The sequence below is a fragment of the Gadus chalcogrammus genome, chromosome 23 (genome assembly GCF_026213295.1).
Source record: "Gadus chalcogrammus isolate NIFS_2021 chromosome 23, NIFS_Gcha_1.0, whole genome shotgun sequence".
Taxonomy (NCBI): Eukaryota; Metazoa; Chordata; class Actinopteri; order Gadiformes; family Gadidae; genus Gadus; species Gadus chalcogrammus.
The window spans coordinates 8,091,032-8,107,343 of NC_079434.1; the positions used below are offsets into that span (position 1 = coordinate 8,091,032).

At 43.3% G+C, this 16,312-nt stretch overlaps 1 protein-coding gene across 1 annotated transcript; it reads right to left on the reverse strand.

Moving 5' to 3' along the window:
* Nucleotides 1-8,728: 8,728 nt before the first annotated feature.
* LOC130377649 (carcinoembryonic antigen-related cell adhesion molecule 6-like) lies at nucleotides 8,729-16,042 on the reverse strand. Its single transcript, XM_056584805.1, has 6 exons — nucleotides 15,807-16,042; nucleotides 13,792-14,172; nucleotides 9,221-9,475; nucleotides 9,149-9,159; nucleotides 8,836-9,033; nucleotides 8,729-8,746 (listed from the first exon to the last, which is right to left on the reverse strand). Exons 1-6 carry the CDS (start codon nucleotides 15,856-15,858, stop codon nucleotides 8,729-8,731), a joined length of 915 nt encoding a protein of 304 aa, XP_056440780.1. The 5' UTR covers nucleotides 15,859-16,042.
* Nucleotides 16,043-16,312: the final 270 nt, after the last annotated feature.

Consider the following 16,312-nt stretch of genomic DNA (forward strand, 5'->3'; position numbering starts at 1 on the left):
ATTCACACTACAAGAGGCTCCATAAAACTTGCAGTGAAGGGAGATTTTCCAATGACTAATGAACCATAATTGAAAAATATGAATTGGACCGTTCTCTATTATAGTGGTCTGTTTCACAAAACACAGCGATCTAGAGGTTGATTCTTCTATCTTCAACATGCTGAGGTTTCACCCTCCTCGATCCAGTCGCTTGGTTGTCATGTTATTGAAACTAAATGTTCACAATGTAAATGAACCAACCTGGTACTGACCGAAGGAAAGCTAGAAATCCTCTTGCTGCTAATCTTGAATTCATAGTGAGTCCTCTCCTCTTTCACTCTGTTGTTCGAGTAAATAATACATGTAGAAGTTCATACAAGGAGAAATAAATCAGTTTTAAATTTACAACAGTGTTTTTTCAGTAATTTTCATTACAATATATCCCTTGATGAATTTTGTTTGTAAAGCATTTAAACAAAGGTTAAGAAAATCCAACCTCTTACAGTAGAAGTTGAAGCTGGTCTGCCATCTGGTCTGTGGTTCCAGTTCATCGTGCACTTTTGTTCATATGACCAAAATAAAACAAAAATGACTTCCTCTAATGCAGCAGAGTTAACCTGAAGCCTGGTCACTGCCTGGAACAAATGATCACCTTTTAGACCACATCGAATGATACCTAGTTCCATCATGTTTTATCTTTTGCGATATTATTGTCCTTTTTATTCATATTTTCTCCTTCTGCTTCTTCCTCGCACACACACACAAACAAGCACACACAAACAAGCACACACACACACACACACACACACACACACACACACACACACACACACACACACACACACACAAACACACACACACACACACACTATAGTGTGTCAACGTTTCCCCTGTGGCTTACCTCTCATGCTATACCCAGGATGTGGGACAGCACAGCTCTAGAGAGAACATCAAGCACTGTGTGTTCCCCTGATAACTTTTCTTTGTAAACAATAGTTTTCACATACCTGATTTCCATCATTTGACATTCATAAAGTAAAGCAACCCTTTGTCAAAACTGAAAACACGGAAGATCCAACTAAACTAAATCCGTGGGCTTTCCTCTCACCAGAAGCTGGGTGCCCTTTAACACCCTACCAGGACTAGGTCCATACTTTACCACATCAATGCAATTACTCTTGGAGGAGGCAGATTAATAAGGGTTTCTTTACTTTGGAAAACTGGAAAGATGCTGAAAAGATTACCACAGATTGACCAAAACTCCAGAGAGAAGAACACTCATGTGTTCACTAGTGAAATTATGATAAATCAGAACTCTAGAGAGAAGAATGTGTTCACTATGAATTACAGGTTCCTTGGAGACATCATGTAATGGTTCCTAACAAATCCCTTTAAACGTGTTGTCTCTCCAAAACAACCCATTGCAAAGTAAAATGAAAAATGAGATCTCCTTTCTATCACATTAACATGATCTATTTTGCTTTAGTCAAGGCCAAAGAGAGATTTGGTTAACTTTCTCATCCATCTCAATTGTCACTGCTGAGAAATCACCATAGTTCAGTCTCACAATGATCTTTGTGAGTTCTCTACATTTTATTACAGGTATTTCATGCCTAGAGTCTCTCAAAATTTGTCTCAATACAATACCAATATTGCTGGATGCAATGCCTCAATTATACAAATCAAATGTGATGTACCAGATATATGTTTTATATGGTTATCAACTATGAACAACTTACAGAAACTTTAGTTAATTTCACACAGAATTCATGTAACTTATTGTACCACATGGATCACCATTGAGTACATGCCTAAAACCTCTCAATTGTTTTAGAAATGAGCTGCAACAAAAAGGCCAGGCATAGATGTCATGTTAAAGAAAACGACTTTGCCCAATACATTCTCAAGGGAAACCACGATTTTCTGGACAGTTTTCAAATAGGGGCACAACATGAAAACATGTGCCATATGTTACAGTATTGTGAAGAAAATGTTTTACTTGCAAATACATTAAATGCCAGGTTTGCACCATATTACTCAGAGGTAAAGAAAAACTCAATCTGTTTTGGAATGAATGCGCTGACCAGCATATTTCCATTGCAGAGGTGTACTGCCTCCCATTGGAGTTCACCTAATGCTCTCATTAGGTTTGTTCTCGACAATGCACTAGCTCTATGTATCTTTGTTTTAATTGTCATCGTTAAAGATATGCTTTAATTTTATTTTAATTTTATAAGATGCTGTGTATATACATCTACTGATGCCTCTGGACACATCATGTGCCTGGAATCATCAGACGTTTCGGGTCTTTTAACATAATACGCCCTCCTCCATGTGATCAATCCAGGGCTGATCAGACTCCAGCTTGTGTTCAGATGGCTAGCTAGCTATCATGGCTCCATGGCTCTCCTCTTTTGAGCCACAGCCATCTTGAGGGCCTCTCTGCCGCATCGCTGGTACTGTGGATGGCTCTCCTCATTCTCTCTCCCCCTCGATGCCCAAACAGCTGAATGCTCTGGCCAGGGAACAGGCTGCAAACCCCTGCATCCAACCTCCACCGGGAGACACCTTTCTCTCCAACCAGCCTGCTGACAGTCAGAGGGACCTGTCCCGCATTCTTGGATAGCTTCCTCTCAAAAGCTTCTTCCAGGCGGTCTTCCCATGGGACAGTCAGCTCCAGCAGCACTTCTTGCTTGCTGGACTCAGACACAAGGACAATGTCTGGTCACAGGGTGGTGACTGCAATGTGGCCGGCAAAACTTCAGCTGATGCTCAAGATCCACCAACAGCTGCCAGTCTTTTGCAGAGGTTAGGATTCATGCACATGTTCCTCCGGCAAGGGTTTACTGCTCCCCAGCTCTGACAAAGGTGATGGTTTTCTTGGAGGGTCAGAACCGTTTTGCCAACACAAGTCCTTAGCTGATGACTTCAGCGATGGTCTTAAGAACCTGATCATGCCTCCAGCGGTACCGTCCATCTCCTAGTGCCCTGGTGCAGCTGCTGAGGATTTGTTCAAGGGTTCCTCGCTTGGAACACAACGGGCATGCTGGTGTCTCGGCTAAGCCCCATGTGTGCAGGTTTGTTGGGCTTGGAAGCACATTATATAATGCCTGGATGAGGAATTTAATGCGGTGAGGCTCGGCTTTCCAAAGCTCAGCCCAAGTTACTTTCCTATCAACCCCGTTCTCCCATCTTGTCCAAGCACCCTGGTGCTTCATTCCGTATGTGTTTGTTATTTTCCTGTATTTTGTTCTGCTTATTTGACTCTCTGTGCGCTGTGTAATTTATGATTTTATGCAAAGATAATGTCATGAATTCTGTTACACTGTGTTTGTTTATCTGTATAGTTTTCAAGGTAAAGTTGGAGGAAAAGTCTTCAATAAAACAAGTTGCAAGGAAACCAATTGTGTCTGCCCAGTGCTCCTGGTCATCAGGGAGTCTAGTAAAAGCCACCTGGGTGGCCTGCACTAACAGACATTGCTTTATGCAGTAAATGATTTCATTCTTAATTGGTTCTCATTGATCTCACTTGTCTAGGCTTCTAATATATAGCCTCAGTTGAATATTTAAGAGTAATGAATCAGATAAGGAGGAGACGTCGGGCATTCAATAATAAGTTCTCTTGTGGGGCTCATACCTCTCCGATTGGTCTCATGAGAGTCTCAGACTCGTCTCAAGTTCTTCTCTTTACTATAAGACATGAATGACATCAGAGGAAGACAATGTTGAGATCTCCTCGTTTTATACTACTTCTCAAATATTGATATAATAATTCATATCTCATATCAACATCCTGTGTCTTAAAAAAGTATACTTACTCATCTCTTTTTCATCTTTTTATTGCTCCTCAGGGAATACATACTGGCTAAGACTATTGAAAACATAAACGTCTACTTAATGCAATGGTGTGGTACGTCTACCTCAGGCAAGTTCATACAAATAAAAGATCCCATTTAAAGCACAGAGAAGTAGAAAACAACATTGTAGGCCTACACAAGACTACCCAACATATCTCCCATTTACTGCCACATATACCCCAACATCAATTTGAGCCTCACACTCGGTATGGTTGAACATTTCTTTGTTATTCATTTGTGGAAAGCTATAGACAGAGGCCATTCTATGCAAAATAATGCTTAAGTGCAGCCAGGAGATGGCTAAGATGGTAAGCTAACCAATATTATACAACCAGGTGTGAGTGTGATTAGCCTTACAAGCCGTTTCGAAAATCTGCCCCATATGACATCACTAGTGGGCGTGTCCACCTAGATCTGTGCTGGATAGAGCAGTCTAACAGCCTACACAGTGGACTGAAGTAAACGTTGCTCATCTATCCAACACAGATCTAGATGGACACGCCCACTAGTGATGTCATATGGGGCAGATTTTCAAAACGGCTTGTAAGGCTGATCACACTCACACCTGGTGGTATAATATGTTCCCTTTAAGACCTCCGCTCACAGGTGCAGTACATCCTGGTAACCAGCAGACGGTACCGCTAAGGCCTCCCCTCACAGGTGCAGTACATCTTGGTAACCAGCAGGTGATAGCGATGAAGCAGAGCTATATACTCAAGAGCAAGAGGCCCTGGATAACATGTGGCCTCGCTGGGGCCATCACAAGTGGAACAGACACAATCAAGTAAATAAGTCAAATAAATCAGGTCATGAATGAGCTATAGTATCTAGTACCTCATACAACATCACTTGTTTGAAAAATTCCAGTCTGGTTTCCGCTATGGCCACAGTACAGAAACAGCCTTGGTCAGGGTCACAAATGACCTCCTGATGGCAGCAGACACCGGCTCCCCATCTCTCCTCATCCTCCTGGACTTAACAGCTGCTTTTGATACGGTTGACCACAATATTCTCCTTCACCGCCTGCAATACACCATTGGACTGTCAGGAAATGTGAAGAACTGGTTCACCTCGTACCTCACTGACAGAACTGAGCACGTTGCCCTGGGCAAAGCAAAATCACACACCAACAACGTCACCTGCGGTGTCCCCCAGGGCTCGGTGTTGGGCCCCACACTGTTCTCACTGTACATGCTCCCCCTGGGTAGTGTCATTAGCAGGCATGGCTTGTCTTACCACTGCTATGCTGATGATACACAGCTCTACATCAGGACAACCCCCACTTCTTCTGCCCCTCTGCCAACATCCACACTGACCACCTGCCTGGAGGAGATAGAGGCGTGGATGAAGCTCAACTTCCTACAACTTAACAGCCATAAAACGGAAGCCATCCTTATTGGCACGCCACATCAGCTCCGCTCCCCCACCATCACCAATATCACCTTCTCTGGCAAAAACATCCCCCTTTCCACATCCGTCACCAACCTCGGTGTTAAAATGGACCCACAACTTAATTTTGACACCCACATCAAACACCTCTGTAAGACAGCTTTATACCACCTCAGGAACATCGCCAAACTCCGCCAATCACTCACCCTGGCTGATGCAGAGAAGCTCGTCCATGCCTTTGTCTCCTCCAGGTTGGACTACTGCAATGCACTCCTCATTGGGATCCCTGGCAAGAGCATCCAGAGGCTCCAATACATTCAAAACAGTGCTGCCAGGGTCCTGATGAGGGTGCGCAAGCATGACCACATCACCCCCATCCTGAAATCACTGCACTGGCTCCCTGTCTCACTCAGAATTGAGTACAAGGTCTCCCTCCTCACCCACCAGTGCCTTCACGGACTTGCCCCCCTCTACCTTCAGGAACTCCTCACCCCCCCGACAAACTCACGTACACTCCGTTCAGGATCCACTCACACCCTCCAAACCCGACATACAAAGCTGTGCACCATGGGTGATCGGGCCTTTTCTGCTGCTGCCCCTAGACTATGGAACGCCCTCCCTGACCACCTGAGGGCTCCACAGACTACAGCTCTTTTTAAACGGAACCTCAAAACCCATCTCTTTAAAAGAGCATTTAGCTAAACTTTCTTTGAGGTTCCCCCTTTTTAATAGTTTTTTTGGTATTTTTTTCTCTGAATGACTTTGAGATTCTTGAATATAAAGTGCATTATAAATACAATTTATTATTATTATTATTATTATAGTGGCAAGTATTCATTCCATGTAATTCATTTCCATAGGACATGCAGCCAGCGTATTGTCCTGTTAAACTAAATGGATGGGACACTCTACCTAGCACCACTATTTAAATCCTGCTGCCACAACTCTCAATATCTGGGGTGTTTTTTGACGGTGCTGTACAACTCTGAGGTTTCTGCCGCCTCTGTCTGGTCACTCTCTCTGAAAAGAAGACAGAACTTCAGTCACCCTGTGAATCAAACCAATTGGATTGATAAAGTCCGAAAACGAGTCTATTTCCTCTTTAGAAATACCAAGAGAAGCTTACCCAGGGACAGTGTTTGGTCTCTTAATGTTGACCACAGAATAAAAGACAGCATCTGATTGGACATTAGAGCCAACCGAACAGCGAGGAACTTCCTGGTTCTCTGAACGAGAGGTATGGATGCTGGCATAGTGATGGTCATCCTGCTCTTCTATTGGTTCTCTCTGTGCTGCAGGAGCCAAGTGATTGGTCAGAGCTGAGACGTTTTCATACACAGGACCTGGTAGTGGCTATCGGGAATAAGGACAGAAGAATACATTTAGAAAACAGTTTACACTTCCTACAAACAGTCCTGAAGGTCTTGCTTTTCTGGTTCATCTAGAGGCCAATGGTGGTGACTAGTGGTCCCATCATAAAGGCTGCTGTAAGCCTCACTCACTCACTGCAAGCTTTTCACCATCTGTTGAGCACCTAAAACCATTTTTTATCTCTGGAAAAACATCTTAATTTGAAAGAAAAACTAGACGTCAGTACTTCAATTCACCAATCTACCCATTCTGCTCACTGGCAGAAATCTCCCCAGATCTCATCCTAGATCTCACCCTTTAAGCAAACATGACTTTGTAAAGTTGTGACTCTTAAATCCGAGACTGATTGATCTATGTCATGTCCTTGTCAATGAATGTATATTTCTGAGCAACACTTTGATGAGTCCGAGACAAATTTCCAAATGGGGACATTAAAGTATATTCTATTCTGTAAGGAATTAGCAAGATTAACAGTTTTATTTGATGTATGAATTGGATTGGGGATACTTAGAAGTCTCAAATGGATGAATATTGAAGATTGTGTTAATTGTTAGAGATGGTTTTACCTCATGCTGCTTTTCCCCTCGCTGCCAGAGCCCTGTCACTGACCCCACTGCTATTTGATGACACCTTTCTCCTGCCAGACACCAGTCTCTATCCCTCAACTACACTTGATGAGCTGATCAAACTTTTTATGTGCATCCTCCTCCCTGTTAGACCTCTGTCTCCAACCCCAAATATCCCTTCCCCTGTCTCAAAGCCCAACATCTTTATCTTCAACTTTGGCATAGCTATGTTTTGCATAGAAATGATACTTCATCAACAGCGTTGGCTCCTCAGTCAGTTGATAAACACAGAAAACTGATTGAACTTCACAACGGCAACTATCAAAGAGGTTGTTTGTAAGGTCTCTTGTGAAATCATTTTGACGGCAGCGATCAGTTTCTTAAAGGTCACTTCATGAGGTTTTCTAACATTAATATGAGTTCCCCTAGCCTGACTATGGTCCCCCAGTAGCTAGAAATGGCTTTAGGTGTAAAACGAGCAATAGCTATCCTGCTCTGCCTTTGAAATAACAAAGCTCAGAGGGCGCTGATTTTCTCCCAATTCTCTGCTTTGCCTAATGAGCTACGACGGTGCAAGTCTTTGTGTGTGTCTTTGTTATTTGGATAACTGTTCTGCTGTTGGTGTTATGGCGCATATCACGTCAGGTTCGTAGTTCGGGTTATCTCAGCCATGGTTGAGAAGGAATTTGGGGGAAAGGAAGTTTGGCTTTGACTCCCTGAAGTACATGAACCGCGACATGGAGGAGAAAGACATTGACCGTGATTGTCCCCCGCCGGAGCCCCGCTGATCAATGCCGAGGCACTGGCCAGCGGGGCAGCGCAAAGGCACCACCGCCCCGTGGCGGCGGTGGAAGTGCCCCGCGGCGGTGGTGCCTCGTGGTGGTGGTGCCTCACGGCAGTGGGCGGCAGGCAGCAGGCAGCGGGGCTCCGGCGGGAAACAATCACAAAAAATCACGGAAAACAATCCCTTTCTCCTCCATGCAGTTCAGTCTACTATGGCGGCTTGATGTGGAAGTGGAAGAACCAGAGACGTCCAAGAACACGACGCAGTCATTTGAGGTTCATAATATGGTCTCGGGACCACCGCCGCAGGGCACCACACGGGTACTGTAATGTACCGTCTGTCGTAGCGATAGGGCTAGGGCAACAGAGATGGACAGTCAATCAGGAAACAAGTCTCTTGTGTGGCCACAGGGTCTCGGTGTGGTGTGCTGTGGCCTCAGCGTATATCCCCCGTCTTAGTAAAGGATGGGTTAGTAATAAATGGCTTCCTGTGTCTCACCTCCTCCACGGTATCTGGCCTTCCTCCCTGTCCACATGCTTTACTGGAGGCCCTCTTTCTTCTGGAGAAGAGAACAGAGAGGTGAAGAAGCAACAGAACAAATGAAGGAATGTGAAATGAGACAGATATCTTACCTCATCCAGAGGAAGACGAGGAGGAGTACGGTGGCCAGTAGGACAGCAATGGTTGGTACAGCTATCATTGCTATATGTGATGATGTCACTGGAACATAGTCAGTTGATTTCAAACACCGATGGCAAAATGCAACATAAATAGGCAAATGTTTAACTGTGTGCCTCAGACTATTTAAAAGGTGTGTGTTTCTTTTAAATGAGAAATTACCTTTAATTATCAAAAAGGTGGAGTTTTGACTCCCAATTGCATTATGTGCTTGGCAGTAATAGTTTCCCCCAAGCTCAGATGTGATATTAGTGATGGTGTAGTTCTGTCCTAATTCTTTCACTGAGTCTTCATGTTCCTTAAACCAGGTGTACTCAGCTGCTGGGTTGGCATCACTGCTGCAGCTCAGAGTCACTGAACTGCCCTCCTCTATTTCACCAGAGGGACTCACGGTCACTGAGGGGGTCTTTGGAGCATCTGTTATGAACACAAAATAAAAATATCCATCCTTAATTTATGAAACCGTGTTTATCAACAACTGCAATGCCAGGGAGTCATAGTTGTTTACAGGCAAGCAGTTATACATGAATACCAGCTCTAAATTTAAAGACAAGATATACCAAGTTTTTTACATATTAATCAGATTTTCAACTCACATGTAACATTTAAGAATATCGAGTTAGAGCTCAGATGTCCGTATTTGTTCTCTGCGTGACAGCGGTACGTTCCTCTGTCTTCAGGGCGGACTGAGGGGAAGGTATGAGGTGGTTCCCAGAGCAGAGGTTGGTTGTTCTTGAACCAGGTGTACTCAGCTGCTGGGTTGGCATCACTGCTGCAGCTCAGAGTCACTGAACTGCCCTCCTTTATTCCACCAGAGGGACTTGATAACACAGATATGTGTTTAGGACCATCTGGAGACACATAGAAACATGTAAAAACAACATGAACATTTATATTCATGACAGTATTAATGATAACGAAAGGTTTGTGGGTTTATTGCACTATGAATTTACTGATGACTAATGTGGACAAAATTCAACTATTTATTTTATAACATCTGTAATATGATGTTAATTATATGTTGCACTCACATTTCACGGTTAGAAAGATGAACTCAGATTTTGTCCTAAGCTCAGTCTGAACTAGACAGTAGTATTGTCCAGAGTCTGCAGACATGATGGGTCCAAAGACGAGATGTGGTCCCTTCTTCATCACTCTGGAGTAATGATCTGCATTAACCCTGAACCAGGTGTAGGTAGCTGCTGGGTTAGCATCACTGCTGCAGCTCAGAGTCAATGAACTGCCCTCCTTTATTTCTCCAGAGGGACTCAGGGTCACTGAGGGGGTCTTTGGAGCGTCTGTTAACAGTAAAATGTCCTTAATTATAATCATTAATCATTAATACCAGCAGTTTGAGTCCATCTACCGATAGAGGGAGGAATGTATTTAGGCTATGTACAGGGCTGGACTGGGACCAAAAAATGGCCCTGGCATTTTTGGCCATGGCAGCCCACTATGATTATTTATACGACATGCAGAGGCATGCAACATACCAGAGGATATATCTGCATATTGTGCTGTTTCAACAATTAAAATAAAGCGCAGTAGCCTACATTGAAGAGAGTAACCATGTTAAAAAATTGATACGCTCTTTCACTATACTTGCAGAGACTTTTGCAGCTAGGTCAAATCCCCTCTGAAATTACTAATGCTTATAATATGTACAGTTTGAACTGTCTCACAATCACCAAAAAATGCAAGAACACAGAACAGGAAGAATACAAAATATATGCATTATTTTATTAATGCCTACACTAACTAAAACACAACAAATTATAACCCAGTAAGTCAAAGTGAGAGAGACAGAGAGAGAGAGAGAGAGAGAGAGAGAGAGAGAGAGAGAGAGAGAGAGAGAGAGAGAGAGAGACAGAGACAGAGACAGAGACAGAGAGAGAGAGAGACAGAGAGAGAGAGAGAGAGAGAGAGAGAGAGAGAGAGACAGAGACAGAGACAGAGACAGACAGAGAGAGAGACAGAGAGAGAGAGAGAGTCTCCGCGCCTCCTTTACGTTTCTTCTCCATTTTTCTGTCAGTTAGTGACGTGACTGATTGACTGATTGACAGCCGAGGCCCAAGGGGCGGGACCTCGGCCCTCTGCTGTGTGTGTGAGATAGGGCCAGGGCCAGCCCAGAACCAATCATAATGAGTTATGGCCCGGGCCAAATTTTTATTGAACTTTCAGGTTAAGTTGACAGCCCGCACGACCGAGAGGGAAGGAACGGACCTCGGCCCTCGGCTGTGTGACATGGCTGGGCCAGGCCGGGTCCATAAAAAAGAAAAGAAAAAAAAAAAAAAAGAAAAGTAAACCTCAAGTAAACCTTGTCGGCCCAAAGAGGCATGCCAGCCCACCCCCGGTACGCCCGATGGCCAGTCCAGCCCTGACTATGTATGTGTCTGTCTGTGTCTGTGTCTGTGTCTGTGTGTGTGTGTGTGTGTGTGTGTGTGTGTGTGTGTGTGTGTGTGTGTGTGTGTGTGTGTGTGTGTGTGTGTGTGTGTGTGTGTGTGTGTGTGTGTGTGTGTGTGTGTATAATGTGTGCATGTATGTATGTATGTATGTATGTATATTTACATTTACATTTAGGGCATTTAGCAGACGCTTTTATCCAAAGCGACATACAATAAGTATATTTGTCATAAGAAGTGAAACAATATATCGCTGATTCCCAAATTCCCTGTATACAGCAGTGATAGCAGCTACTGCAGATACTACACATATGTAAGTATGACCTCTGTATATCTCTAGGACTGTTCATCTGATCTACTTCACAATACGCTGTGCGTATTGCTGAGAGCTGAGGATGTGCAGTGTTGACTTATTTGGACACAAGACACGTTCAACATTAACAGACTTTGAGCTAAACTGTGCAGCAGCGGGGCGGGGCTTCAGGGCTCTGCAGTTGACTTGGTCACTGTACTTGGATGCTGCTACACAACCGTTATATTAGTCTAACAATAACTAGAAGTGTCTCTGTATGTCTGCATGTCCTTTATCAACTTCTCTTGTCATGTTATTAAGAACACAGGAAGTGCCGTGTCGAGGGTGAAGTATTTTAAAGGAGTGACGTTGGATAAAGCTGCTAGCAGTATACAGGAGGCCAAGCGATCGGCCCCTTCTGCAGAGGCTCCTTTTGAACGGGCTCTGCACTAGTTCATGGTAACATGTAGTTCTGTACCCTAAAGGGTCCATTACATCTGGTATCATGTCGGTGTACGGTGGAGGGGACTTACACACTAAAGGAGAGTGTTGATGTTCATATCCTTCAACAGCACATGAATAGCTTTCTTCAGACTGAATGTAGGCCCTGTACTTCACTCCCTGACGTACATTCTGTCCATTCCTGAACCAGATGTAGGGAGGGTCACCAGCTAGACCACACATACTGTGACACTCCAACTCTGCCCCGGTAGGACTGGTAGGGTGAGGAAAGGACAGCTTCACCTGGAGGTCTTGGTGTGAGAACAAGTTACAAACCATTATAAAAAAAAGTGTACAATAAGAAAACACACACAAACACACATGCACATACACACAAATATTTTTTACACACACACACATCTTATGCACACGCGCAAACATACACACACGCGCAAACATACACACACACACACACACACACACACTAGACTCATCATAGTTTACCTGTTACAGATAACGTCACTCCAGGGTCCCCAGTATATTTCCCACCTGGTAGGTTTGTTGTGAACCTAAACTTGTAGACAGCAGAGTCACTCTGTCTCAGGTCTCTGATTATCAGGGTACATGTTCCATGACATCTGGACCCGGTACAGCTGACCTCTCCACGGCTGAATTCAACACGACCTGTATAGTCTGTATCGTGTTCCAGATCAACTGGCTGATGGTTGTCTCCTTCAGTAAACCACAGTGTTGTGACTGTGTTAGGGCGGTACTGTACGTTGTCAGGGTATTCATAAGTGCAGATGATGTCAACCATTGCTCCTCTTAAAGCACAGACATTACTAGATGAGTAAGTAACTGTCCAGTCACCATTACCCTGAAGCACTGTGAAAAAAGAAACACATCTCATTGAGAATGACCAAGACACAGAGGTTCACCTGATGAACAGATCAGAAGATACATAAAGAGATGGAGGCTGGTGGGTGGAGATGGAAACTACAGATACATGCTGACCACTGAGCTGAGAGAGGTAGCCAGGGGGGTATAGAGTTCAACCCCCCCCCCCCTGAAATGCAAAATATATTATAGCACACTAACTGAATAACATACACTAACATTTATTGAATTATGGTAGTGTTTAGTCTCTGTGTTTAGTGTCTGTAGGCCTCAGCCCTTGTGCTTCTGTTTGAGCGATGTGACCAAAAGCTTTGAAATTACTTAGATGTGGAGGCAAGGAATATGGAGTAAATGAGGGGAGGAGAGGAGACAAGGATAGGATTAAAACGTCAACCATTGCTCCTCTTATAGTGCAGACACTACTAGATGAGTAATTTACTGTCCAGTCACCATTACCCTGAAGCACTGGTAAAAAACAAACACATCTCATTGAGAATTATACAGAATTCTCAATTAGAAAATAATCAATAACAAAGCAATAAAAATTAATAAATGAGCATCTGTCGAGAAAGCTGTAAGCATCAATACGAGAGCCTAAGCAATCGGACCGTTCAGACCGGACCCGTTTTGAACGGGCTCTGCACTAGTACATACATAGTAACATGTAGTTCTGTACCCTAAAAGGTATTCTACATCTCGTATCATCAGTGTCTAAGTGTAGCATATCAGTGTACTGTGGAGGGGACTTACACACTAAAGGAGACCCGAGTTGTTCGTATCCTTCAACAGCACATGAATAGCTTCCTTCAGAATTAAAGTAGCCCCTTGACTTCACTACCTGTCTTACGTTCTGTCCATTCCTGAACCAGATGTAGCGAGGGTCACCACCTAGATCACACATACTGTGACACTCCAGCTCTGCCCAGGTAGGACTGGTAGGGTAAAGAAAGGACACCTTCACCTGGAGGTCTGAGTTGAAGAACAAGTTATACATAATTATTCTAAATAATTAAGATAACAAATAACACAAACTTTATAAAACCAACACAGCCACAGACACACAAACAATAAAAACACACAGATAAACAATAACACACCCACACACACACTGCACTCATTGGTAATCTAATTTTACCTGTTACAGATAACGTCACTCCAGGGTCACCAGTATATTCCCCATCTGGTTGTTTTTTTGTGAAGCTAAACCTGTAGACATCAGAGTCACTCTGTCTCAGGTCTTTGATTCTCAGGGTACATGTTCCATGACATCTGGACCGGGTACATCTGACCTCTCCACAGCTGGATTCAACATGAACTCTGTAGTCTGTATCGTGTTCCAGATCAACTGGCTGATACGTGTCTCCTTTTGTCAACCACAGTGTTCTGACTGTGTTAGGGCGGTACTGTACGTTGTCAGGGTATTCATAAGTGCAGCTGATGGCAACCGTTGCTCCTCTTAAAGCACAGACATTACTAGATGAGTACGTAACTCTCCAGTCATCATTACCCTGAAGCACTGTGAAAAAACAAACACATCTTAGTGAGAACGAACAAGACACAGTGGTTCACCTGATGAACAGACCAGAAGATACATGAAGAGATTCAAAATTCAAAATTCAAAAAAACTTTATTTGTCCGCAGGGGGCAATTGAGGGCACATAGCAGCAGCATTACAAAGGACAGGGCCATGTCCAAACAAAAAACAAACGAAAACACAGCATTGCTACCTGGCAGACAATACACACAAGCACAGGTGTCTACAAATACACACATTTATATAAATATGTATAATATATGCAAAGTGCATGTTTATAAATGGAGAACTGACTCTTAAAAGTGTAAAATGTGTCAAATATGACATAAATATAAAGTGCAATCAGTTAATAAATACCATAGATGGAGGCTGGTGGGTGGAGATGGAAACTACAGATACATGCTGACCACTGAGCTGGGGTGGAGGGGGGGGGGGTTAGTGTGTGTTATCACTAACTGAATAACACACACTAACAGTTCATGAAACAGGGTAGTGTTATGGTCTGAGTAAGGTGTGGATCCATGGGCGGAAAGAAGAGGCAGCAGGCAGCCATGTGTTTGTAAAAACAAAATGACTTATTTGGGGAAGTAGGTACAAACACAGTACAAAAAACAGACTTTTTGCAAGAAATTGAAGGTAAGAATAGTGTCTCAAATACACTATTCTTAAAAGTCTAAACTAGGATCCAAGTTCCGGCAAAATACAACACGACAAACGAAGATACAGCAGGGAGTTTGGGGAGCAAAGGGAATAAATAGGCATTGACAACCTAAGCACTACGGATGATTAGTCCATGATTGTATGGTGCCCGGTAAGGATACCACCGTGCTAGGATGTGGTAGAGCACCTATAGGTCGCTGCAGCCCCAATGCGTAACAGGGTAGTGGAGGCTACTGTGCTTAGTCTCTGGAGGCCTCGGCCCTAAAGTCTATGTGCTTCTTTTGTGGCAATGTGACCATAAGCTTTGTCATTACTCAGATGTAGAGACAAGGAACGTAGAGGAGAAGAGGTGAGGAGAGGAGAAGAGGAAAGGATTGGAGACATGGAGAGGAAGAGGGAATAGTGGTGAGAGAGAAGGAAAAGAGAGGAGTAGAGACGAGTAGAAGGAGAGGAGAGCATGAGAGAGCTAAGGAGATGGCATGCAGTGTCTACCTTATCAGTGGATCTGAATTCTAACATTGCAACAGAATTCATGTCTAAATCATCATTAATAGAATAAATAGGGGTAAAACAGTAGCTTTCGATGTTTAACTCTTTTCAAAAGTTGAAAGGTCGAAAATTAACTAATCTAACCCCATAATGTAGGCCTATATCGTTGAGGATGGTCTAGCAACCAGGAAAGTATTGTTATCTTAAAAACAGTACTTTCAATTCAAGAGGCTTTATACAACCTGCAACAAAGTGGTATTTTACAATGACTGAAACATATAAAGTGGACCGTTCTCTGTTCTCGTGCTCTGTTTAACCAAACACAGCGTTCTAGATGGTGATTCTTTAATGTTCTGTTTACTACTATTCCATCTTCAACATGCTGTGGTTTCACCCTCTCCTCGTTCTAGTTGCTTGGATGTCATGTTATTGAAACAGTTATATGTTAACGATGTAAATGAACCAACCTGGTACTGATAGAAGGAAAGCTAGAAATCCTCTTGCTGCTGATCTATTCATAGTGATTCCTCTCCTCTCTCACTATGTTGTTCTGGGAGATATTTAAACACGCCTGAATAAAAAAACAAATAAACAATTAAAAACGACATACAAGCAAAACTCTATGAATAAGATTCATTAACCATAGCAATACAAGTTACAAGTTAGTGTAGAGAAGGAAGCTGGTCTGACTTCTAGTCTGTGGTTCCAGTTCATGCAGTTAGCTGAAAAGACACCAAACAGCATTGAAAGACTTCCTTCCTCTTCACACCATGATTCACAGAAGAACCAAGAGAAGCCTGGTAACAGCTGGGCGTATCAAAGAATCACCTTTTTAGGCCACAATGAACGGTACAAAGTTATTTCTTGTTTGAACTTCTGCTTTTTTATAATATTGTTATTATTCTTGGGTCCTTCTGCTCCTTACTCACACATACGCAGGTAGGCAGGTAAACATGTATACACACACGTACAC